The sequence below is a fragment of the Gobio gobio genome, assembly GCF_949357685.1.
Source record: "Gobio gobio genome assembly, chromosome: 1".
NCBI classification, from domain to species: domain Eukaryota; kingdom Metazoa; phylum Chordata; class Actinopteri; order Cypriniformes; family Gobionidae; genus Gobio; species Gobio gobio.
This window is the reverse complement of record NC_137097.1, coordinates 41,509,866-41,536,273: the sequence shown is the minus strand read 5'-3', so window position 1 is coordinate 41,536,273 and position 26,408 is coordinate 41,509,866. Positions and strand designations below refer to the sequence as shown.

The 26,408-nt window shown below is 43.0% G+C and overlaps 1 protein-coding gene across 1 annotated transcript in view; it reads right to left on the bottom strand.

Moving 5' to 3' along the window:
• The window catches only part of LOC307134370 (protein shisa-9), a 102,278-nt gene that overhangs the window by 33,181 nt on the left and 42,689 nt on the right, over nt 1-26,408 (bottom strand). The window contains exon 3 of the mRNA XM_079830067.1: nt 10,276-10,391. Coding sequence (XP_079686193.1) covers nt 10,276-10,391 — 116 coding nt within the window. The remainder of the gene's footprint in view (nt 1-10,275; nt 10,392-26,408) is intronic.

Below are 26,408 nucleotides of genomic sequence, written 5' to 3'. Positions count from 1 at the left end.
AGTACATAGTAGTTGAGGCAACCTAATATAAAGTGTGACCCTAATATCTTACGCATCTCATCCCAAGCATGCTAATTAACGTAATTTTAGAGCTAGTAATGGAGGCTTGAGCCACTGATAGCAGATTAATGCAGTTATTAGTGAGAGGGGGAGAGAGAGAGAGAGAGAGAGAGAGAGAGAGAGAGAGAGATTAAAGGGGATGTCTAATGCTATTTCATGCATTCTGACTTATTTACACTGTTAAAGAGTTCATGCAAGGTCAAAGATTAAAAAAAAATTGGTTGGAGTATTTCTGTTCCAAATACACTCCTTCAGGTTTCGTATACATTTCGGAAAGTTTTTTTTTTCCGAGTATGGCCCTGTATAACATGATAAAGGGCAGAATTCCTTGTATGGGCACTTCTCCTGGACATCAATCAGAGCAAGAGCATGCCCATCAACAAGCTTTGTTCAGGTTACGGAAGCCGTCTACAGCGCTGTCATTTTGTTTTTAGACCACGAAATAAACAATGTCACCAAAGAAGTGTGTTTTTGGTTGTGAGGGAAAGATAACGTTGTTTAGTTTACCAAAGAATCCAGCAAGGAACAGTGGATTGCTGTATTTCCGGGGCAGCAACGGAGTTGTGCACAGTGTAAGTTGAATATTTTTAATGTTTTTAAAAACATTCAACATTCAAATGTTTTTGTGTTTAATGTTTTATAAACCTGGCCCGGTTCGACACTGGATTTGCAGATTCTTTGAAACTGAAAGATGGATCAGTCCCAGCGCCCTAAAGAGGTTAAATATATACGGGTCATCAGTCGAAAACGCAGGCGGTAAGTGAAACGGCATCAAATTTCTGTGTTTTGTTGGCAATCGGCGCGAAAGTGCATATAATTGCTGCATTCCAGTTTGTTTTTATTATGCCCTTTCACACGCTAACTTCCCTTCATCTCGTTCACTCGAATGTGCGTCATTGCTTACGTTGCATGAGTGCCCACTACTGGCGGAACCTTTGCATGGGTTGAATTGGAACGTCCTAAACCTTTGATCACTTGGAATCCACTATGGAGTTAATTTATTATTTATTTTTTTCCCTTACGAAATTGTGTTATGCAGCATTCTATATGTATATAGGTGTGTCTGGGTTGTTTTAAATATAAAATAAAAAATATATATATATCATAGAGTTGTTTGTGGGGGAGTAAATTAAACGCAATATGCGATGACATCCCAATCATGTTGCATTGTGGTATATGGAGCTGCCTTAAGTGTACATATGAAGCAGACTCGCTCCTTCTGTCAAAATCGAGGGAGCGAGGGTCTGTCCATATAAACATCCCTCGTCCACTTCACGAAGTGGAACGCACTTCAAAATGGCGACAGGGATTCCCTCGAGGGAAAGTGCTTAGGGAAGTTTGCACATGTGTGTCTAAAAGTGGAGTGGAACGCAGCCAATGTAAACAACACAAACTTATAGTGTACAAGCGTGCCACACACGTCCTGAAAAGTCAAAGCCAAAGAGTCTTGATCACCCCAGGGGGCTGGTCCCAGTATAGTTCATAAACCCCACCTCCTCCATGTATTCTAATGGGACGCAAGACAAACTAAACAATCAAATTACACTTCAAATAAATTTTTTCCAAAGATTGTTTCTGTCATTTTAGGTATTTTTTATCACGATGATGTTAGTTCAAGTGTTCGTTCTTTAAATAAATTTGGGTCTAGTTAGTTATTTGATGCTATAAAAACAGGCGTGTGACATCATGATTAACAGCTGTAATTGACAGCTTCTCCGAGCAAAGTTGTCACTGAGGCACCAACTGACTTTTTTCGGGAGGAGATTGGAGCTTTAGCTTTAATTTCTACATTTCTGTAGCTGTATATTTCACACCGACATAATGAGTTGTTCTGCAGTAAACCGTACTAAGATATTCGGGCTTGTGGTTAGGGTCTTGATATCGCGGCTCTACTTCCTGATCTCTACTGCGCAGACGCAGGTCCCAAATTAGCGCAAGATGCCAGTGCCATATTCGGACATTGGCGGCTTCACTTTTCTACAGTGGAAAATAGTGAAACGATATGGCTCGGCTGCTTTGGGAAAGAATCAGTACTGTCTTTCATAAATCTGATAAAACGTCCGGTTACGTATGTAACCCTCGTTCCCTGAGGAGGGAACGGAGACGTACGTTAGTGACTAACGAATGGGGGTTTCGCTTAGAAGCCAATCATCTTCATCGTATTCAACAGCGCCCAATGGCAGTGCCAATGCCATGGGCATGCGGAATTTGCATGCGTAACTCCGCCCCACCTCGTGGGTATATAAGGAAGTACGCTGCGAACATCGCATTATGTTACTGCTGCAGGAGCCAAGACTGAACTCCTCGCGTTCCAGGCAGCACAGCTGACGTGGCTAAGGAAACGTACGTCTCCGTTCCCTCCTCAGGGAACGAGGGTTACATACGTAACCGGACGTTCCCTTTCGTTCAGTCACTACGACGTACGTTAGTGACTAACGAATGGGGGAACCTGTAAAACAGCGCCACTCAGCTGTCATCCAGTGCCCTGCGTAAGTGTGAGATCCCGCCACTTAAGGCCCTAGGACTCCCACTTATCACAGGATTACCAAGGTACACTGGGAAGCATATCCCAGTGAGGGAATGCCAAGGTGCCTACCGTAGGGAGGACTTAGAGAATACACATATGACCCGCTGAGGGTTGCATATGGAAGATCTCTAGGGTACCAGCCGAAGGTGGATTTTTAACCCTAGGGGTGGCAGGGACTTGCCAAGGGAAAGACACCTGCTCACTGAGGAGGCTTACGGTGGGAATACTCGTGTGGGGGTCGCCAGAGGGGAACCATGCACACGGAGCACCTGGCCGGACATGAGGGTCTGGGCTCGAAAGGGCAGACTGAACTGATGTCGGCGTCGACAGTGCTGGAGGAGCTCAGGGCTCTCGGGGAGCTCACCTGAGGAACATATCGCACGTATCCAGTCATGGGAGTGGAATGGCGAGCAAGCGAAGACACCTGAGCGTGGTCCATTACCGGCCCCTCGGGGGGGCGAGTACAAAGTCGGACACTGGCTCCACTCGGAGATTGTAGAATCTGGCGAATGTGTTGGGTGTCGCCCAGCCTGCAGCTCTGCAGATGTCTGTTAGCGAGGCGCCATGCGCTAGAGCCCAAGAGGAGGCCACACTCCGGGTGGAGTGTGCCCTCACACCAAGGGGACATGGTCGACCTTGCTGCTGGTAAGCCAAAACAATGGTGTCCACCACCCAGTGAGACAACCTCTGCTTTGAGAGAGCACTTCCCTTCCGCTCTCCACCATAACAGACAAAGAGCTGGTCTGAGGTCCTGAAACACTGCGTCATGTCTACGTAGGCGCGGAGAGCGCGTACTGGACAGAGCAATGCCAAGGCTGGGTCTGCCTCCTCCAAAGGCAGCGCTTGCAGGTTCACCACCTGATCTCGGAACGGAGTGGTAGGAACCTTGGGCACATATCCGGGCCGGGGTCTCAGGATCACGTGAGAGTTAGCCGGCCCGAACTCAAGGCACGCTTCGTCAACCGAAAATGCTTGCAGGTCCCCGACCCTCTTAAGCGAGGCCAATGCGGTCAGCAGAGCCGTCTTCATAGACAAGAACTTAATCTCGGCCGACCGCAAAGGCTCAAAGGGAGGCCTCTGCAGAGCACTTAAGACTACTGAGAGGTCCCAAGAGGGAACGAGAGGAGAGCGAGGAGGATTCAGTCTCCTCGCTCCCCTCAGGAACCTGATGACCAGGTCGTGCTGACTTACCTTTTTGTCTCCCAGGAGATCGTGGTAGGCAGATATTGCGGCCACGTACACTTTTAGGGTGGAGGGAGACAGCCTTCGCTCCACCCCCTCCTGGAGAAACGATAGCACGGACCCGATCGGGCATTTCCAGGGGTCTTCTTGGCGGGAAGAGCACCATGTGACGAAGAGGTTCCACTTCAACGCGTAGAGACGTCGTGTAGACTCAGCTCTAGCGGAAGTGATGGTAGCGACCACCGCAGGTGGAAGGCTACTCAAACCTGCCGTGTCCCGTCCAGAAGCCACACGTGGAGCTTCCAGAACGCTGGACGCGGGTGCCAAAAGGTGCCCCGTCTCTGAGTCAGAAGGTCTGGTCTCAGAGGGATAGGCCAGGGAGGGGCTGTCGCAAGGAGTAAGAGTTCTGGGAACCAGGTCTGGCCGTGCCAAAGCGGGGCGACCAAGACGACCTGCTCCTTGTCCTCCCTGATCTTGCACAGTACCCGTGCAAGAAGGCTCACTGGGGGAAACGCATACTTGCGTAGCCCGGACGGCCAGCTGTGCGCCAGTGCATCCGTGCCGAGGGTGCCCTCGGTCAGGGAATAATACAGGGAGCAATGGGAAGAGTCCTGGGAGGCAAACAGATCTACCTGTGCGTCGCCGAACCGTTCCCATATCAGCTGGATCGTCTGGGGGTGGAGTCTCCACTCTCCGGGGAGAGGCTGAAACCGTGACAGCTCGTCGGCTGCACAGTTCAGGTCTCCAGGGATGTGGACAGCACGAAGGGACCTCAGGCGCTTCTGACTCCACAAAACGAGATGGCGGGCGAGTTGAGACATACGGTGGGAGCGTAGACCGCCCTGGTGGTTGATGTACGCTACTACGGCCGTGTTGTCTGTCCTGACTAGCACATGTTGACCCTTCAGCAACGCTCGGAAGCGGTGCAGGGCGAACCGTACAGCCAGTAACTCGAGGCAATTGACATGCAGAAGGCGCTGGGGTCCTGTCCAGGAGCCCGCGGCTGCTTGTCCATTGCACATGGCACCCCAGCCCGTGGATGATGCATCTGTTGTCACAACAACATGCCTGGAAGCTCGTTCTAAGGACACTCCGGTCCGTAGAAACTTGAGGTTCGACCACGGGGTGAGTGTCTGTAAGCAAGCCCGAGTCACTAGTACCCGGAGCGTGCCAGACCGCCATGCCCATCTCGGGACTCGATCGCGTAGCCAGTGCTGAAGCGGTCTCATATGAAGCAATCCGAGCGGCGTTACCGCGGCTGCAGATGCCATATGCCCCAGGAGCCTCTGAAAATGTTTCAGTGGAACCGCACTCTGGCCCTCGACTTGTCGAAGGGCAGTCAGCAGAGACTGCGCGCGCTCGCTCGAAAGCTGCGCGCACATGGCGACCGAGTCGATATCCATACCGAGAAAAGAGATCCTCTGCGCGGGGCAAAGTTTGCTCTTCTCCCAGTTGACCCGAAGGCCCAGACGGGCTAGGTGATGGAGCACCAGATCTCTGTGTCCGCAAACCTGCTCTCGAGAGGGACCCAGTATGAGCCAGTCGTCGAGGTAGTTCAGGATGCGGACCCCGTGCTGCCGAAGGGGCGCAAGGGCTGCCTCGGCAATCTTCGTAAAGACGCGAGGGGACAGAGATAGCCCGAATGGTAGAACTGCGTACTGATATGCCCGCCCCTCGAAAGCAAACCGTAGGAACGGTCTGTGTCGAGGCAAAATGGAGACATGGAAGTAGGCGTCCTTCAGGTCGATCGCTGCAAACCAATCGTGTGGACGAACGCATTCGAAAAGGCGTTTCGCTGTCAACATCTTGAACGGAAACCGGTGAAGGTAACGGTTCAGGATGCGCAGGTCCAGGATTGGCCGTAGCCCACCGGTCTTTTTGGGTACAATGAAGTAAGGGCTGTAAAACCCGCAATTCATCTCGGCTGGAGGGACAGGTTCGATCGCACCCTTCGCCAGTAGGGTGGCAATCTCCGCTCGCATGACGGGGGCGTTGGCCCCGATCATGGTGGAACGGACTCCCTGGAAGCAGGGAGGAACCCGTGCGAACTGAATCGCATAGCCGCGCCTGACGGTCCGCTCGACCCAGCGGGACAGCCCTGGAAGCTGAAGCCAGACATCCAGAAACTGCACCAGCGGGGTTATACGGTGTACAGACGTACCCGGTGTGGGCTTGCAGCGATGCAGCGTCACCGGCCCGGACATGGGAGGCTGTGGGGCGTCCCGGTGCGGGGGCACGGTTGACAGCTGCGTCCTGACAGAGGAGACCAGGGAAGGACCAGCGTTCCACCGGGGTCTGCTCTGCCAGGAGGCTGGCGACAGAGTGGGATGCGAGTGGCGGGACCCGTGGGTGGCGCGCACCGTCATCACCGGACTCTGTGGGCTCAGGGATGGGAGTGTTAATTCTTTCTTTGACCAACATAGGGTGCTGCTGACCCGGGGGCCAGCAGCTGAACAAAGGATTCTCCCCCGGCCCTCCACCGGGGGAAGGAGTGGTCCTGCTACCATCTCCTTGAAAGAATTTCCCATCCCTGAGCCGTCCGTCTCAGGAGCGCCGCTTGGCCTGGCGTTTAGCGGGGCGCGGGGCGGCCTGAGGGGACTTGGACGCCTTCCTACGGCTTCCTCCGCGACCCGGCCCGGGTGAAGGCTGCTGCTTGGACCGGGTGGGAGGGGCGGGAGCCTTAGGAGGGCGTCCTCGGCGTGGAGCAGACTGAGTTGACTGCGCCGGCGGCGGGGTGGAGGCAGCAGCTGGCCGCCGGGGCAGTACGTGCTTAATAGCCTCAGTCTGCTTCTGGGCGATTGAGAACTGTTGGGCGAAGTCCTCAACCGCCCCGCCGAAGAGGCCGGCCTGGGATATGGGGGCATCGAGGAACCGGGTTCGCTCGGTGTCCCGCATATCGGCCAGGTTCAGCCACAGGTGACGCTCCTGGACCACATTTGTGGACATCACTTGACCCAGGGAGCGTGCGGTCACCTTCGTCGCCCGGAGAGCGAGGTCGGTGGCGGCACGCAGCTCATTTAAGAGCCCCGGATCAACTCCACCCTCGTGCATGTCCTTGAGGATCCTGGCCTGGTAGACCTGGAGGATCGCCATGGCATGCAGCGAAGCGGCAGCCTGCCCCGCGGCTCTGTGCGATTTCGACACCAAGGTTGATGTGAATCGACAGGCTTTGGAGGGGTGCTTAGGATCACCACGCCAGGTTGAAGCGCTCTGAGGACACAGTTGCATCGCAACAGAACGTTCAACTGGAGGGACCCCAGTGTACCCTTTAGCTGCCGCCCCATCGAGGACGGAGAAGGCGGAGGAAGTCACCGAACGGTCACGGGAAGACAACGGGGACTTCCAGGACCGCGTGAGTTCCTCATGCAGCTCGGGAAAGAAAGGTATTGAGGGCAAGGACTGACGGGTGTCAGCGCGAGCCCCCAAAAACCAATCGTCGAGCCTTGAGCGTTCGGGACAGGGTGGAGGGTTCCACTCGATCCCTAAACTCGCGGCTGCCCGAGACAACATGGCTGTCAGCTCTGGATCTGACTCGGGCAATGCTGGCACGCCCGAGGGCGGCAGCACAGCCGAGTCATCATCTCCAGAGGACTCGAGCCCACCTTGTGATGCGGTGATCGACATCGCATCCTCCTCTGGAGCGCCAAATGAGATGCGCGGGGGGGCCGGAGCCGGCCCCGCGATCTGCATCTGAACACTCGCGGGTTGCAATGTGCAAGACGGGGGTGTGGCCCGAGGCATGAGCGTCGGGGCTTTGTTCCACACCGTAACCGTCAAGTCACCCTGACCACCAGCCGAAGTACTGGGCCTCTGGGACTCAGTAGATCGGGGTGTGGTAGAGGGGACTCTCACTTCAGTACGAAGGTCATGGAGTCTTGACCGCAACATTGCGATGGTCATGTTCCCGCAGTGAGAACATGACTCATCCGCGAACGCTGTCTGAGCATGCTGAAAGCCCAAACATATCAGACAGTGTTCGTGCCCATCAGAAGAGGAAAGCAACCGACCACACCCAGAAGTACACGGACGAGACATCCTGAAAAGGACGCGTCACGTGTAAGCTCTTTTATGAGAGGAAGCTTCGCAGAGAACGCCGAAGCGCCCAGGGACCACACACCAGCTGTCTAGCGGACCACTGCGCAGATCAGCAGGCAGGCAGTATGATGATCACTGGAACGCGCCGTAACACCAACGCCTCTGGAAAGCTGCTCGTCTCGAAAGCTGTCGATGACTCAGATCAGGCTTGTAGGAGTGAAGAGATCCTCTTGGCTCCAAAGCAGAAACATAATGCGATGTTCGCAGCGTACTTCCTTATATACCCACGAGGTGGGGCGGAGTTACGCATGCAAATTCCGCATGCCCATGGCATTGGCACTGCCATTGGGCGCTGTTGAATACGATGAAGATGATTGGCTTCTAAGCGAAACCCCCATTCGTTAGTCACTAACGTACGTCGTAGTGACTGAACGAAAGGGAACTAAAGACTCTTCGGAGATGAAGGATGCAATACTACTCTATAGGTACTCAAGATTAACATGAGATTGGCAGAAACTGTAATTTTTTGGCAAAAAAAAAAACAGAGTAAAAAATAGGACAAAAACGTCACATTATTTCCATTTATCTGATTAGTCAGTGTTGTTGTGGGTTTTGGTACTTTTGTTGTTGTCGGCTGTAAAGAACTGAAATCATTTGGAGTAGTGATATGGAACTGTAATGCCTCTGCCGTGTGTTTCCCTGAAATCATTTGCACACCTTAGAATGTTCGTCAACCATTTAGATTCAAGCATTCATAGCCCCGTATTATAAATATAAATAATTAGTTTTTCTATTTATACATATTTATTATATATTTTTCTATGCATAATGTTTCCAGACTGCTGTTTTGTCTTTGTTTTGTTGAAATGAACTAGATTGCTATGTTAAGCTAATGAACCGAAATGAGACTTTATCACACAATAATGTCAACATAATTATTGAATGCATTGTTATGATTATATTAATCAAAGAATTAATTCAATGTTGGTGCTCTTTGTCAATTATAATTATATTTATTTAGGCCTATTTTTAGCAGTCAATCTTGGATACTTTCACAGATCTATTTGAGAAACTACTTTTCTAGAAGTTTATCATCCCACTCCATCTTCATCACTGCATTTCTCCTTCTCTAATTTCCATCCATCCGTCCTTCCTGACCACCTGTTTCGACATGGGTTTACCTGTCACGACTCTATGGTTGTGTGTGTGCGTATGCAGATGGATCGTTCTTAGACCCTTGTGACTCTTTGTGTGATCAAGCTGGTTTAATGAGCACTTAATTAAACACTCAATGAAGAGCTGGATTTAGAAAAGGAAGAAGATAAAAGAAGTACGAGAAGAAACACTGACACAGTGGAAATTCTCACACTCTCAAGAAATACTCACACCTGTGATGAAGTGCATGTGTGAGATAGAGAGATAAATGGGTCCCTAATTCTCAGACAGAAGGACAGTGTGTTCTTGATCAGCGGGTCTTGGCTGAAGTTTCTTAATTATGCCTTAATTAGCACAGTTGAGCCACTTCCTTCTTGCAAGGCTGAGAGGGAGCAGCAGTAGGATCTCTCATATCCGCAAATTTTATTACTCCCTCATTCAAGTTCATTACCCTCACAGGGTCAAAAGGTGATAGCCTTTAAAGCCTCAGTGTTTTTGCTAAGGTTTCATCAACAACATAAGCAAAGACTATATATAGAAAGATGGTGCACTCGTATTACTATGAGTAGGAGAAATTGCAATGCCCAATATGGTGGAATAAAAGAGCCAACTGGCAAAGTCATTGCGTCACGGCAGCTGCCGTTAGAAGCTTCAGAGACGTGTGAATTGAGCGTTTGGAAACTCTATTTATGGAACGGTTGTTGTCAGATTTCATTGGTGATTTTAAAAATGAACTTTCATCATAAGCTTGGTGAACTGCTTTTGATAATCTGATATTTCCCCATTCAAAGAGATAGGAGCTGCGCTTGCATGACTGAAATAGCTGCCCAAGAGGCGCTCCAAAGAAGGCCACCGAATGAAATGACTTGCCTTAAAAAGACTTTGGTATAACTCAAAAGAGCCCAACTTTAGGTTGATATTCTGCTCTGTAAGTATGACATCGGTTCTCTCATTTTGTAAATCTTTATGATTTAACAGTTTTAGTTTTAGAAAGGCTGCTCAAACAAACAGAGCGATGTTTCTACATACAGTTGTCACTGCATTTTAAGCTGGGATAGAGAAAGTATTTTAACACACATATTTAAATAGTTACATGATCAATAATTCACATTCATGTGCCAAAATCTACAGGGCTCATATCTTAGAAATTGGCGACGGAAGGAGAAATGCAAGAAACATATGAAGGTCCCTTTTTACCCCAGCATTGAATGTTTCATGTTCATTATATTTCAGTTGATGTTCTTTTTATCTGTGAGCCCATGTGATTGAGCTCAGCCGAGACTCTACAGTAGATGTACGTATGGCCTCTAACTCACCGTTGTTGGTGCGCATTGACCTGCCAGAGATGCCATTAGATCCGATCGGGTGGTGGCCTCCTCCTCTGTCCACACCCCCGGCCTCGCCTGGCTGTTTCAGCAATTCTGTCAGGGCCCTACAAAGAGACAGGTTTACACACCATCAGTTTCTCAACAGGGCACTTGGCAAACAAGGGTGAGCGATACAAACCAGACGTGATCCCACACCGGAGTTTTGCATTTGGTCCAAGTCACGTCGCACTTTTTCAATTCATTTGTCTTCAAGTCTTAGAAACCTGGCAAGACGTGTCTTGAAGTGAGGAACGAACATGAGATTTTCGTGAGCAGTGCTCATAAAGTGTTGAAGATTAATTTTAGGAAACAGTTATGATATTGCAAAGTATTTTGATCTGTTTAAAAAAATAAATGTTGAAATTATGCAGTAATGTGATTAAAAACTGCAGAGACTGCAAATTGAAGTTGAGGAAAATACTTCTCACAGTCAATTCAAATGAGAAAAACTTAATTTGAAAGTGATTACAGCTGATCACATTAGTGTAAGTGGACAGAACTGTTGCTAACGTTTCTGCAGCGCGTTCAATTTTAACACTGCAATGACCTGAATCAATAAAACACAACATTTTCACTGTTATATGCTACGGGACGCTATTACGTATCTTCTGAATGAGTACAGAATCTTCTGATCAAAACACAGACGAAAAAGACGCAAAAAAACAACAACATGCGATTGTATGCTAGCAGAACCATATGTAAAATAACGTGATCATCAATATTACACATCATATAAATCAAAACTGCCTAATGTTACTGATTGAAATGTCGCCCCAGAACGAGCTATAGCACTGTGCAAGCATTAGGGGTGTTGATGGACTCGATCTACTTCATCTGTGTTTGATCATCACTCTGAATCTGATCTAGATGTAGTCTTTGACAAAATCGTGATTTTCTCAGCTTTTTGTTCAAAATGTCTTTTTTTTATGAAACATACCCTATTTATGATTAAAAAAGGATTTAAAAAAAAAAAAAAAAGGTCTGCTCTTTCTTTTGATATATTGCATGCTCAGATATTCATACAACAAAATATTCTATGGGCCATTACATTTTTGTGAAAATGATCAAAAACCCTGGCGATGGCTGGCTATTTTTTTTTTAAGTTGGCGGGGAAAGAGTTAAAAAATCCAAAGAAAAAGATTCTTCATAAAAAAGAGCAAACGCTTGTTACAACAGTAAAGTTGGATTGGTCAGTACATTTTTAAAGGGGATATATGTAAGAATGTTCTTTTCCTAATCACTTTTTATTGCCAATGTGTGAACAGCTTGTGAACTTAAGAGACAAAACTTTCCCCAACTTCCTAGGTTGTCTACGAAAGCCTGTAGACTGATTTTTATATTAAGGACTTGGGACATTTTTACTGGGAAAATCAAAAGGATGTGACATTTATGTGCACCCCGAGAGCCTCTCTTCAGTTCAATGACACATGAAACGAATGCTTAAATGTTTAGGATAATGCCGAAAGACCTATTCTGTACTGTAATGTCAATGTTTCATGCAAAGAAAACTAAAAACATAAAAGAAAACTATAGTCTCACATTACCAACTATCATAACAGTGTCATTTTAATTTACCTCACCTGTCGGCATGATGCTGGTGAATTTCAGAGCTGATTATAGCGGCTGATATAATGTTATCGTTATCGGTCCAATAAGAAAATTTGGCTGATATATTAAAGCCGATAAATAATGACTAAAGGGAAATACAGTTAAGTGCAACATGTGCAGTGCAAGTCTGTCATATAGGCTGCATAAAATTACAATGAGAACATTGTGTGCTTGGGACATGGCTTTTAATGGTGAGACTTTTATTTTTGTATTTAGGCTCTCAAAAATTATATAAAAATTTGGATTTAGATCGGCCAATATATCGGTTATCGGCTTTCAAATATACAGAATTATCAGTTATTGCTATCGACCATTGTCGTATCGGTGCATCACTGAGCAAAGAACAAAAGAGAACTTCACCGTGGCGTGAATATATCGGCATTGAATCTCATTCAGTCTCTTGTGAGCAATAAGTTGTTAACTTAACAACCACCGCTGTCACTAATAACAAGGATTTCTGAATTCTGCATATAGCGGGCTTAGCGAAGAGTCCATGGGTGCTTCTCAAACAGAAGTCTGCATCCTAGTAAGGCTGCATATCTCAGCTGCCACGTCATCAAGTGCTGCTGAAGGCAGACTCAATTTGAAGGATCCTTGTAAAGCAGCCTTTGTTTTGCATCCATCATTCAGCTCATTTCGAAGGAGGCATCAAGTGTATCTGTTATGTCCTTCATTCACCCACAATCCTTCACACACAATCCAATTCACACCTACAAGCCTCTGAAGAACCAGGAAGGACACAGCCTCATTAGGATGCAGCCATCCATTTGAGATGCACCCCATATTCCATTTTATTGCATTTGAAATGCTTGATTCTGATTGGTCAGTCGCGACATTCTGTGGTCAGTTATGATGATCGTCATCAATAGCAACGATAATGTCTGTTCATCAGGGCATTTGAGGTTGGCGCTTGAGGTTCATGTCTTTCAAATGCTCATTTATTGACTGTCTTAAATGTCCAAATGAAACAATGAAAATGAATTTCCTGGTAATATTGAAACCTGAGGATTTGTATTAATAGTTTTAATACTAGGCCTAAACGGTAATAAATGTTCGTCTTGTTACTTTAACAATTGTTTTGTACACTGTAACGGGTTATAAAATAATTAACAGATAGGATTTTAAAATGATTTTATGTCCCTATCTTTCATTTATGTGGTAACACCCTTGTATTAAGTGATAGGACTGTACATGATCCCTTATTTGTCCATCTTGTTTGAACTTGTTCGTTTTCAACTTGCTTGCTAAGAACTGTTTAAGGAAGCATTTAATGAGGTAATACTCAAATCAATATTTTGTTATTTACTTATAACGCTGTTGGGGTTTATAACAAATTGCTGGTTGTCCATTACCCCTTGCATATCATACTCCATTATTAAACAGGAATCATTCCAATGGTATAAGAAAATCTCAAAAAAATGAATGCTGTTACAATGAATAGAACTCAGTGTCACCACACACCATATACTGGTTTATTTTTATATTAGACTTTAATGTATTATGTACTGCTTCTTATTACTCAATGCCCTCTTTTTGTGCATTATGTTTATTTTATGTAGTCTCGCTCATCTGTATTTTAATTAAATTATTTCTTCTATTCCCATACCACTTCGATCATTCTGTCTTTATGCTTTCAAAGACTGTTTCAATCACTGCCCCAACCGTCCTTGAATCTCACCCGTCCCTTTGTTCACTAACTCCTGTTTGCACCTTAAGAATGCAACCAAATCCCTCACTGGGAGCATCAGTGACAGTAACCTTCACCGATCGCCCAGGACTGAGCCATCTTTGAACTCTCAGTGCTGCCATAGCATCTCACTAACACTTAACTAACAACCAACCCTCTCAACTCATCCGTCCCTACTGGCAAGTGCTTCAGTGGTTGCATTAAAATTGTGTAGGTGCGCAGGAAGTGCGAACGTGACCTGATTCCAGTGCCATTGAAAATACTTCTGGTCGGCTGCTCTTCAAGGTTCCGTTATTTCCCTTGTGACGTCATTGTCTCAACATTCTCTGTACCACAGGCGGAGATTCAGGGCCGGATGGAACCTTGGGACATTTCTAAAGCAACAGTTGCCAGGAACGATGGGCTGAGGAATACGAGAAGGGTCTGTGTCTTTCATGATAACGACCAGGAGAATGAGGCACTCCACTCCGGCCAGCTCTCTGCTGTATGCTCGACTGATGTGCTGCCCTGTGAATCATTGCTACTGTCTCCTCAAAGCCAGTATAGGCCACACAGGAAGATGGCTGTCCACAAACTGCCTGGTGAGCTGTATAATATTCAGTCCTTTGGTGAACCTGAATGTGGCTTCTTTTAAACTCAGACAGGTGATTGTGAGGTTAAGTAATATGTTAAACGGTTAGGTGCACTACCGTTTAAAAGTTTGGGGTCAGTAAGATTTTCTTGTTCTTTCCTTTTTTTTTTTAAGAAAAAAAAGAAGAAAATTAGTAGTTTTATTTAGCAAGGAACCATTGAATTGATGAAAAATGACAGTAAAGGCTTTTACAAAAGCTTTGTTTTGTTTTTTATTCTAGGAAATCTTCAAAGTATCCTGAAAAGAATCTATCACGATTTCCACAAAAATATTAAGCAGCACAACTGTTTTCAACATTGATAATAACTAGAAATGTTTCTTGAGCAGCAAATCATCATATTAGAATGATTTCTGAAGGATCATGTGACTCTGAAGACTGGAGTAATGATGCTGAAAATTCAGCTTTGACATTGCAGGAATAAATAGATTTTAAATACACTCACCTAAAGGATTATTAGGAACACCATACTAATACTGTGTTTGACCCCCTTTCTCCTTCAGAACTGCCTTAATTCTACGTGGCATTGATTCAACAAGGTGCTGAAAACATTCTTTAGAAATGTTGGCCCATATTGATTGGATAGCATCTTGCAGTTGATGGAGATTTGTGGGATGCACATCCAGGGCACGAAGCTCCCGTTCCACCACATCCCAAAGATGCTCTATTGGGTTGAGATCTGGTGACTGTGGGGGCCATTTTAGTACAGTGAACTCATTGTCATTTTCAAGAAACCAATTTGAAATTATTTGAGCTTTGTGACATGGTGCATTATCCTGCTGGAAGTAGCCATCAGATGATGGGTACATGGTGGTCATAAAGGGATGGACATGGTCAGAAACAATGCTCAGGTAGGCCGTGGTATTTAAACAATGCCCAATTGGCACTAAGGGGCCTAAAGTGTCCCAAGAAAACATCCTCCACACCATTACACCACCACCACCAGCCTGCACAGTGGTAACAAGGCATGATGGATCCATGTTCTCATTCTGTTTACGCCAAATTCTGACTCTGCCATCTGAATGTCTCAACAGAAATCGAGACTCATCAGACCAGGCAACATTTTTCCAGTCTTCAACTGTCCAATGTTGGTGAGCTCATGCAAATTGTAGCCTCTTTTTCCTATTTGTAGTGAAGATGAGTGGTACCCGGTGGGGTCTTCTGCTGTTGTAGCCCATCCGCCTCAAGGTTGTGCGTGTTGTGGCTTCACAAATGCTTTGCTGCATACCTCGGTTGTAACGAGTGGTTATTTCAGTCAAAGTTGCTCTTCTATCAGCTTGAATCAGTCGGCCCATTCTCCTCTGACCTCTAGCATCAACAAGGCATTTTCGCCCACAGGACTGCCGCATACTGGATGTTTTTCCCTTTTCACACCATTCTTTGTAAACCCTAGAAATGGTTGTGCGTGAAAATCCCAGTAACTGAGCAGATTGTGAAATAATCAGACCGGCCCGTCTGGCACCAACAACCATGCCACGCTCAAAATTGCTTAAATCACCTTTCTTTCCCATTCTGACATTCAGTTTGGAGTTCAGGAGATTGTCTTGACCAGGACCACACCCCTAAATGCATTGAAGCAACTGCCATGTGATTGGTTGATTAGATAGTTGCATTAATGAGAAATTGAACAGGTGTTCCTAATAATCCTTTAGGTGAGTGTATATATATATATATATATATATATATATATATATATATATATATATATATATATATATATATATATATATATATATATATATATATATAGAAAACAGTTATTTTAAATTGTAATAATATAAAAAAAGTATAATATCACAATATTACACTTTTTATTTTATTCATTATCTAATAAATGCAGCCTTGGTGAGAAAAAGGGACTTTTCAGAAATATTAACACATCTTTCAACCCCAAACTTTTTAACTGTTGTGTAATTAAAAATAATAATAATAATTGTAGCAATTAAAAAAATCTTTATTTATTTTTTGCTCGGTAGCAACACCACAATGAAATATTACTCATAATATCTGTCTATTAGACTTAATGGGTTATTAGCTTTTTTTTATAAATGTATTTTCCAGGTAAATATAGAAATCCTTTAAATAAGACTTTTCAAAGTGAAACTTAGATACAAGCCCTGTTTTCATAGATTTTATCTTAAATATAAGTGTATTTTGTCTCACTGCAATGACAGAATTTTTTTTTTTTTTTTTTTACTTTTATAAACTTACAATTAAAGCATGAAGTCTGCTGCAGTACGTATGACAAAATACACTCTTATTGAAGATAATGTTTATTCTGACAAAAATCTTAATATTTTATTCAGTGTTGCTTCTCAGGTAAATTTATGAATTTGAGATATTTTAACAGGAAAATAAGACAAAAATAATTGACTCTTTGCTGTTTAAACATCTCAAATTCAACTCAAATTTGCAGACAGTGGAAAGCCACAGTGGTTTTATTTCACATATTTATTAGACATTTCACAAACTACAAATTAATTAAACATTAATGTCAGTTTAAAAAAATTCTCTTTCAACTACAGAATTAGTCAACTAAAATGCATTTTCTTTTTAACTGAGTTTTAATTATAAAAATGGGCTGTGAGCCAGAGCAGAGGCAGTAGAGGACCTAAGTCATTTTTCACTGTAATCAGTGGGCACAATTTGTTCTTGGTGTAAAATGTAATGCAGGTATGTAGCAACTCACATTTAAAAAATCTAAATCCAGTCTTAACCTGCAAACAAAATCCACCAGATTACTGATACTGCTACAGTACTACTACTAGTAGTTTAAATGTGTGGGTTATTTATCTTTCTATTTCCTTTTTTCTTTTTTTACTTCACAAAACCCAACAGTTTTAGCAGGGTTGTGTTGTACTGTATTTTAACTCACACACACACACACACACACACACACACACACACACAAACACACACACACACACACACACACACACACACACACACACACACACACACACACACACACACACACACACACACACACACACACACACACACACACACACACACACACACACACACACACACACACACACACACACACACACACACACACACACACACACACACACACACACACACACACACACACACACATACACATCCATTGGTATATGATACTTTTTTTCAACATTTTAACACAGTGTTGTACTTTAACACTGTTTGTTTGTCATTTAACAGTAAGTATACCATAATGTACTAGAAGTAGAGATAGCAGAAATAGTAGTAGTAAGAGGAGGAGGAGTAATGATAGTAGCAGTATCAGTAATCTGGTGAATTTTGTGTGCAGGTTAAGAATTAGTTTTAGATTTTTAAAATGTACTCTAAAGGAATACCAATGATTTATGCTTAATAAACATATTATAATAATAATGATAATAATAATTTTAATTGCATGAATATTTAAATGCTGCATTTCACAGGTAGTTTAAGACTGGATTTAGATTTTAAAAAATGTATTGTAAGGGAATGCTATTTTTTTTGTTTTAAAAGCTATTACAATAATGAAAATATGACATGTTTTTGGTGAGTTGATAATGTAATAATTTTCTCATGTATCAAGATTTTATTACATTTTGAGAAAATGATTACATTATGAACATTGTATTACAATAATAATGTAATACTTATTACATTGTGTAGTTTTTACATTATGTGCCGTCATTACATTATGAGTTGCTACATGGTATTTTAGGTGGAAATATATAAATAGAATGTATTTAAAACAAAACCTGATGCGATAATTGAACTGGCATGCCAATTATATTGATCATAAATCTGCACTGTGCTAAACCTAAACTAAACACTTGTATTGATCTCTGGTGGATCAAGGTTGTAGGAATGTGGCGACATGATCTTTACATGCACCTCAGAGCTTGTGTTCAGGTCTCACTTTCACCGTTGCTCTCAGGAGAATGCTTCCTATGTCGCGCTCTCATGCACAGAGCATGTAAACATGGAATCTGAGAAACATCTACATACATGCTCAGTTCATCTGCTCCCAGCTGTGTTCACCAAGAACATCTCCGCTCACCCTCTTTTCTGTTCAGCAATTACATATTTGAAACGGCTCAATCTGTCGTTTATTGACAGAAAATGATCGTTAATCACGCTGATGGTCTTAACTTTCAGAGTTGTTCATGTGTGTGATGAATACATTTCTGATTGGCCGTATATACTGGATTGGCTTGTGTGAGTGTGTATTAGGTGAAATTATGTGAGAGAATTATTGCTGCTGTTCTCTCAGCATGTTCCCTTTTCATTACAGAAACATGTGGTCTTTAATTAAACTGTTACTTTTCAGCAAAATTCTTATTAAGACACTCCGGTGGTAATCACAGGTGGAAAGACTGACTGCAGGCGTCCCAAATCAGTCTTAAGTGCCCCCAACTGGTTCCTAAACTCACTTAAAGACTTGTTTGGGGGCACTTGAACAAGAACTCGTTGGCCTAAACTAGATTCCCTCCTAATCAATGTAGTCAATGCCATAATGAAAAAAAAAGGAAGAAGAACAGTTTGGACCAGCTTACATTTCAGTTACACTTTTACTTTGTCACATTTTGACAAAAATATATATAATAAAAAAAAACAATTGATACATATAAATTGCCAAATAATTATTTTAACCCATACTTATGTGATATACAGTACTTCTATTAGACAAAAATAATATGATAAATTCAAAATGTTTCACAGATTTTTTTAAAAATTAATAATCTTTTATTAATTAAAATGTTTTTTAACCCTCCGTTGCTCTTTTGACTGAAATATTTTACACTTTGATTTTTGTTTTGCTATGTGAACAATGATTTGAAGTTAAAGGGGCTATATGCAACTTTTTCCCCAAAATAAACATAACAATAGCCTTTTTATTTTACCATTTATGACTCAAACATCTCCTGATGAGCATACTGACACCTTGTCCGCTCACAGTGGGTGCACCTATAAGCCTGTATCCTATTTTTCCTATTTTCTGGCGGGTCGTCTTTTCCCGCGCTGTCTGCAGATGTGACGTCACCACCGCTGCGAGAGCGAGCAGAAAATAAGAGCAGTTCTTTTTTTTGGCCACAGGTGTCAGTCGCGAGTTTAAATTTCAGAAAAACGCATATAGCCCCTTTAAATGTTCCCAAAATAATAGTCACACTTGTACTCCTCGCATCAAAAATTACCGCCATGGAAATGAAATCATAATAAAAATTAAATAATAAAAACAAAACTTTTTGTGGTGTACAATCTACTCCACATCAGTGATGCAGAAAAAAGCATGCAACACATGCAAAATGTATTTATTCTCTTGTGGAAAAAACCCTATATCAAAATGTATTTAAAGTACATTAATTTTAAGTATGCAAATCTGATATAAATATTATAATTACCAATTGTTTTTCTTCTTTATTGCACAATGCACATTTCATAATATTAAGCCTAATATGTTATTATTTTCAAATACATTTTGGTATATTTATTTTTCACTAGGGTTTACTGATTGTATTGTACAAATTGTGGAAACAAATGGATAATAATCATTGCATAAATATTACTTGTACCATAAAATTCCCTCAAAATGCAAAATATTACATTTTGTAACTTGGTTACATTTGAGGTGTTCAACCTCTTAACAGGAAGGAGTATGAGAGTGACTCCACTACCAGAGGGTTAAACATAAATGCATACAATAGAATGCGAAAACTGTCCTTGTTGTTGATAATAGCATATGATTATGAATATACTGAAGTATTATCCTTGTAAAAGATATTGAGTTGTGAATTAATCATGCTTTTTAGTTCATTTTTAGGATATTGTATCATGTGAAGCACGTTGCTACTGCAGTATAAACAGTGTGAATTATTCATTCTGACTAGCATGTAACTGTTCAACTTCACTTGCTTTCATTTCAGCTAACTAGCAAGCAAAGAGGTTCAGGCAGTGTTCAGCTCTTTCATCTCAATCTCCAACAATTTTCTTTGAATAGATTTTTTTTTATTGACAATTACAATAAATACGTTTTCATCATGATGCATCTTTTTGGCTGTCATTAAGCATTTTTTTAGTCAGTAATGACCTTGATGCAATAGTAGACAGGCAATTCTGGTATGTTACTGGCACCAGCTTAAGCAGCTTATTGACTAGTGCAGCCATGCAAAAATGAGGCGTGAAAGAGGCCAAAACATTCTTTTTACATTATTATGCAATAATATGGTTGCAGCTGGTCATTTAACTTGGTCATTTATGCTTGGCTAAACCAGCTTATTTTTTTCAGCAGGGTTTAGCTTGCTTAGCCTGACATACAACCATTGTTTCAGTGAAGTTTGGAGCAAGCAAATAATATCAAAATATGTTTCACCAGAGTTTTTTTTTTTTTTTTTTTTTTAAATCTTGTCATGCATTGGGAATCAGTTAGTTCAAACTTTGAGCTGGTGAGGCAGATGGTTCATAGTGGCCCGGTTAGCCGCAGGGCTAATGCTGCTCCAGTGGGAGAGACTATATGTTTGTGTGTGTGGTAATATGTGTGCCCGTGTGTGTTTCTGGTGCATTAGCCATTAGCGATATCACAGTAGGGGAAATATTTGGCCCTGATGTGCTTGACACACTACAAAAAGCCTCAGATGTGGTTAGCAGCAAACAGAGTCTGTGTGTGTGTGTCTGTCTTTGCACACTAATCTGCATAATAGAGACCTTTTAGACCCCCCCCCCCCCCCCCCCCCAACCCTCATCGTTTACATGAGAAATCATGTGATCTTGTTCAAGTTTGTCTGCTGGGATATAAAATCATTGAGATGTCAGTGCATGTATATCTGTTGCAGTAATCTATGGGCGGGAAGGGAAGATTTGCTGGGTAACGGAAAAGCAATGAAGTTTGACATCCTTCCCCTTCTGACTGACTTTCTGTAGTCAATAACGCCTGACAGCAGCAGATTCTCTCTGCTGACTCCTGGAATTTATAGACTATCTGCTTATTAACTCAACTGACAAGAGCATTGTGGGGAAATTATATAAAAAAAATGATATATGTATATACAGGTCTGATTTTCTGGTCTCTAGATATGACTTCTTTCATTCAAGTGTACAGTATTTATTTTTTTCTGCTAATTTATTTGAAAATCATAAGTCAGATTGCTTATGTAAGGAGTAATTGACGGCGGACCGTTGAATTATTAGAAAAATAATGCACATACGAGGCATTAATGCGATCACGGCGTGAAGTGGAGTACACCTCGGGTGTTCATTATTTTTCAATAATTCCAAAGGCAATCAATTATTCAACTTATACTACGGTTATCACACTTCAAAACATTGTTCAGATGTTGAATTTCAAGACATTTGTCAGGTTTTGTCTTGTGTGCTGAGACACACACTCTTGTGTGCAGGACTAATGTCTTATGCATCTCATCCCAAGCCTCCGTTGCTAATTCTAAAACGTCTTTTTAGAGCTAGCTATGGAGGCTTGAGCCACTTAGATAGCAGGCTAATGCTGTTATTAATGCAGTTATTAAAGAGCTAGAGAGAGAGAGAGAGAGAGAGAGAGAGAGAGAGAGAGCAGGGGGCACGTATGTGAATTACCTCAGGCTGTGCGTCTCTCAGACGGCAGCAGCGTCTACTAATACGAAATTGTAAGAACAACGCCTTTATTACCTTGCTAGTGGGAAATATCATGTAGATTTCAAGTTGCTAAACCATTTTACTGAATAAATTGTCAGAGACCCGCTGACAACACGTTTCTGCAAGTGTCCGCACACTGTATGTGTGTGCGTGCGTTTGAGTGAGAACAGCGGGAGAAAGAGAGTAGCCTATATGCTTTCCATACGTAATCAAGCGTAATTTAGTGGCAAAAAAAAATAATACTTCGACATTTTTATCCTATTGTTTACTATATTTATTTATTTGCTTGGTCAGTGTCGTTGTGGGTTTTGGTTCATTCAAAATTACTGAAATCATTTGGCAAGTGATATGGAATTGTAATACGGTCAAGACCCGCCTGGTAATACTTTAGCCGTGCGTTTCCCTGAAAAGAATTGCACACCTTTGAACATTCGTCAAGCATTCAACAGCCTCGTAGTATAAAAAAAAACTCTCCTCAACAAACTGAGGTAGGACTTAAATCTGTAGCTTAAACAAGTTGAAGTTGAATACAAAGGATTTTGAAAACCACCTAACCATAAGGTAAATGTGAGCTTGACTTAACTAACTACATTTGTGGTTTTGTCCTTGATATGCTTTACATGGAGACACAATTGCAATTTGACTTTATCTTTTCTGTCTTTTCAAGTTACCCCACTGAGGACCACCTAAAAAACACTTGGTCAGACTATTCATGAGCGCCACTCCAAACCCTGAGGAAATGAAACTTGCACACACAGAATTTTTGTCACTGGGGGTGTTTGTGTGGATGTTTTGATGGATGAACTGATATTAATCACCGATTAGAATTGACACAGACTTTTCAAACACACATGCACACACTCACAGTTCAGCAAACTGCACAAGTTATCTCAAATGCCATGACTATAGGTCTGTTTTCCAGCAGCCGTCCTCTTCTCTCTGTGTCTGTCTTTCTGTTATCTGCACATGAATGCAGTCGATTGTACTCAATTGTCATTCTTCTTCTAAAAATGGTTCCCTTTCTATTTATGATCCCTCTCTCGAATTCTAATGAGCCTGACAGCTGCCAAGTACAGTCCCGAAACGCAGAAGGAGGTGATGTGTGTTTGTGTGTCAGCAACCAGGGTGTATAAGCACTGCAAACACTATTGATCTTATTATAAATAAAACAATATTCCTGTTTACTCTGGTTAAAGCTCTATTCCATTTATATTCCTTTTTGCGTGATATGAAATGTGCGAAGCCCAATACATGGGAGTAAAAATTCCATGCTTTTGTGTTAGCTCACAAAACTTTTGTGATGGAAATAATATGAGGTGGGAGCGGAAACTATATTTCAGTGCTTTTGTGAGGAAACAGAACATTTCTCTGGGGAACACAATAGCTTTGCAAGGAAACGTTTTTGTTATTATTTTGTATTTATCATGCAGTTTGCTGTATTTGATGCAAAAAAATACTCCACACTAATGCATAGAAGCTAACACAGATGTGCTAGCTTCTTGCTAGCTGGTTAAAAAACATGTCAACAGTTCAATTTATGGATTATGGAGACACATTTCTGAATGCAGCATTATGTGATATTGAGCTTTGTGTTCACTTTTGTGCTTGTTTTAGGCCTTTGTCATCAGATTGATGCTTATTATAACTTTTATATTCAGGTATAGTGCTCTTTACATGCTAGTTTCTGAATCAGATTGCTGCCAGTCAGATTTGTGAATCTATTCCTTTTATCAGATTCCTATATTTCACCTCTCATCATTATCTGAATGAAAACTTCACAAAAGGCTTCCCCCATTCTGCCACACGCACTGCAAATGTCACTGGAGCTGTAAACACACACACACACACGCGCACACACACACACACACACACACACACACACACGCACACACACATACAAAGCACTTTCCAGAACAGATGAGGCCCCAGGGCAAAACTAAATGACTGACGTCACTGTGATGCATCAAACACACATACACCCAGCATGTGGACATATGCTGTAAAGTAGAGCTTGTGTGTATATATTCACACATAAACAATTAACCATGGATGCTAAATCATCAGACACTGAAACACAGACAAAATAGGACGATTCACACGATAGAACACAGAGTGTAATATCAAAACACCCAGACCGCAGGGAGCAGATCGAGTGTGTTTGTTTTTGATGTGATTACACTCTAGACACCCCTTCACACACTGCTGGAAGGCAGGCACATGTGGTCAGAGATGAAGTGCTTTTAGCGAAATACAGTAGAGTTTTCAGCAGATGTGGCATACTATAAATATAACTGTATTTGATGTATGCTCAAGACATATTGTCTTTCGAATGTTCTCTGGTGTAGTTAATAGAACCAGACAAACTTTGATGTTGGTGTGATGAAGTTTTGCCTGAAAGTTTAAAGTTTCAAGGCATATACATACCAGAGATGCCCAAACTAGGGCCCCTGATGTACTTTGATTTGGCACACCATTTCATGAGGGGGACTTTTTTTTTTTTTTTACCTGCCATTTAAGTAGACATATGCCGTTCATTCAGTAATACTGTTTATCATGGCAATTAATGCACAATATTGTTACCCTAGACACTTCAAAATACCATGAATTTACTGACATATTAGCATAACTGTTTTCATTTCTCTGAACTTACAGTAGCTTAATTTCCATCAACAAGTGAAGATTCAGAGTTCTCTTTCGTAACCCTTATGGGCTGTTTAACACGGCTATGAGAGTAAAAACAAAACCTACAATGAGAAGTAGGTCTGAAGGAGGATCGCTTAGGGGTGAAAAAATGATAATGAAAGTGCATTACGGAATTTACGGAATCTGCTTTCTCCGATTGCACGTGCGCTTCAACAACAAACACAGAGCATATGAGATTGAGCAAACAAATGCAAAAAAATAAAACCCCAAAAAATTTAACTTTCATAGAACGTTATTATTTGTTTTTTTTTTTTTTTCTAAAACAAAATAACCATACAGAAACCAAATACTAACGTTAGGGGAATGTTCTGTATTTGTTGGGTATGTCATAAATTGGATGCTCAAAAGCTTCGTAACACCACTCGAGCTTTACCTTTTGGTAAAATGTTAACAATATGCAATATGCACATGCAAGTGTCTGACCATATATAAAGCCGCAATATCAACTTTGATAATGCAGTGTAACCTTTTTTTCAATACCTTCAATGACCTTTTCAATCTAAGCTTATCACATTTGGAATAAATACTCTATTGTTGAATCTTCATCATCGTCTTAATTTGTAACTTTAATGTTACAAAATACTGAACCAGAAATATGGATTATAGAGCCAGATTTGTCTTCCTGGCTCAGGAGAGCCATGTTTTTTTTTCATTTATCAAGAACTTTTGTCATTTGGCTATCACCTGTCCCCTCAATGACGAGACCCTGAAGATGTTGTTCTGGATCGGGGCAACATTCCATCACCCTATCGACCTCCCAGACACCACAGGACTGAACTGGAAAGAGACCGTCATCATGTCTCTGGAGAGCGTTGCGCCCCGATCCAGGACACTGTCAGACCCAGAGCTCGTTTCACCACCAGCGACTGCAGAGAAGTCACGTGAGCCCCCCGCAGACCAAACGGCACCACCCACCATGACGAGCGAGCCAGAGCCCAAGGATAAGAGGACAGAGCTTGCCATCGCCCCGGAAGAAGTACCCCAGCGTGGATCTGACCAGGGGTGTGAGAGGGAACGGAGGACTTGCTGATAGACTTTGATGGGGACTCATTAGCTCCCACCGCTATCTGAATCATCTGTATTGATATTTTTTGCTTCCGGTGTGAACTGTGTCATGATTACCTTTATTCTCTCAAGTCTTGTTTCATCGGCACCTTCACAGAGCTCAGCCAGTCCTCCAGTCCCATCGCTGCAGGATGCTTGCCCTACACCATCTCTGGGGAGTCCCTTTATTGACGTCGAGCCACAGGTCGAGCAACCACCAGCAGTGCCTATTCAGGAGGATCCTTCAGCTCCACCTCCAGCCTCAGATCTCTTCGCTCCATCTCGGCCCGTCGACCCGTCTGGGCTCCTCCCACCTTCGGCTCCACCAAAGACCCTCAGCATAGTGGCTCCTCCAGTTTCCCTTGTCCCACCGGCTCCCCCTTGGTCAGTCGTCACACCACTTCTGCCACAGACTTACGGGCCATCCTTTGTGCTCTGTCCCTTCATCCCTTCTGCTGCAGCAGGTTCCTCCTTCCCGTCGACATCGCCTCTGTCCTCACTCACACCGTCATCTCCCCAGCCCTTGGGTACTCTGTCACTCAGCTCCCTCAACCCTCGGTCTGTGCCTACGGATCCACCGGCTCTGTCTCCGTCGGTCGTCCCCCAGATGTCATCAACCAAACTACATCTTGGCTCCTCCCTCCTTCGTCTCTGTGTGGGCTGTCGGCCCTGGGAAGCTCTGGGTCTGCACCTGTGGACCATCTCCACCATCACCGGCAGGGGATCGTCATCCTCCCATCACCATCCCTTCGCCACATCCTGTGTTCATCCCTTCGCCACCTCTACGTCCTCCTCACTCACCACCT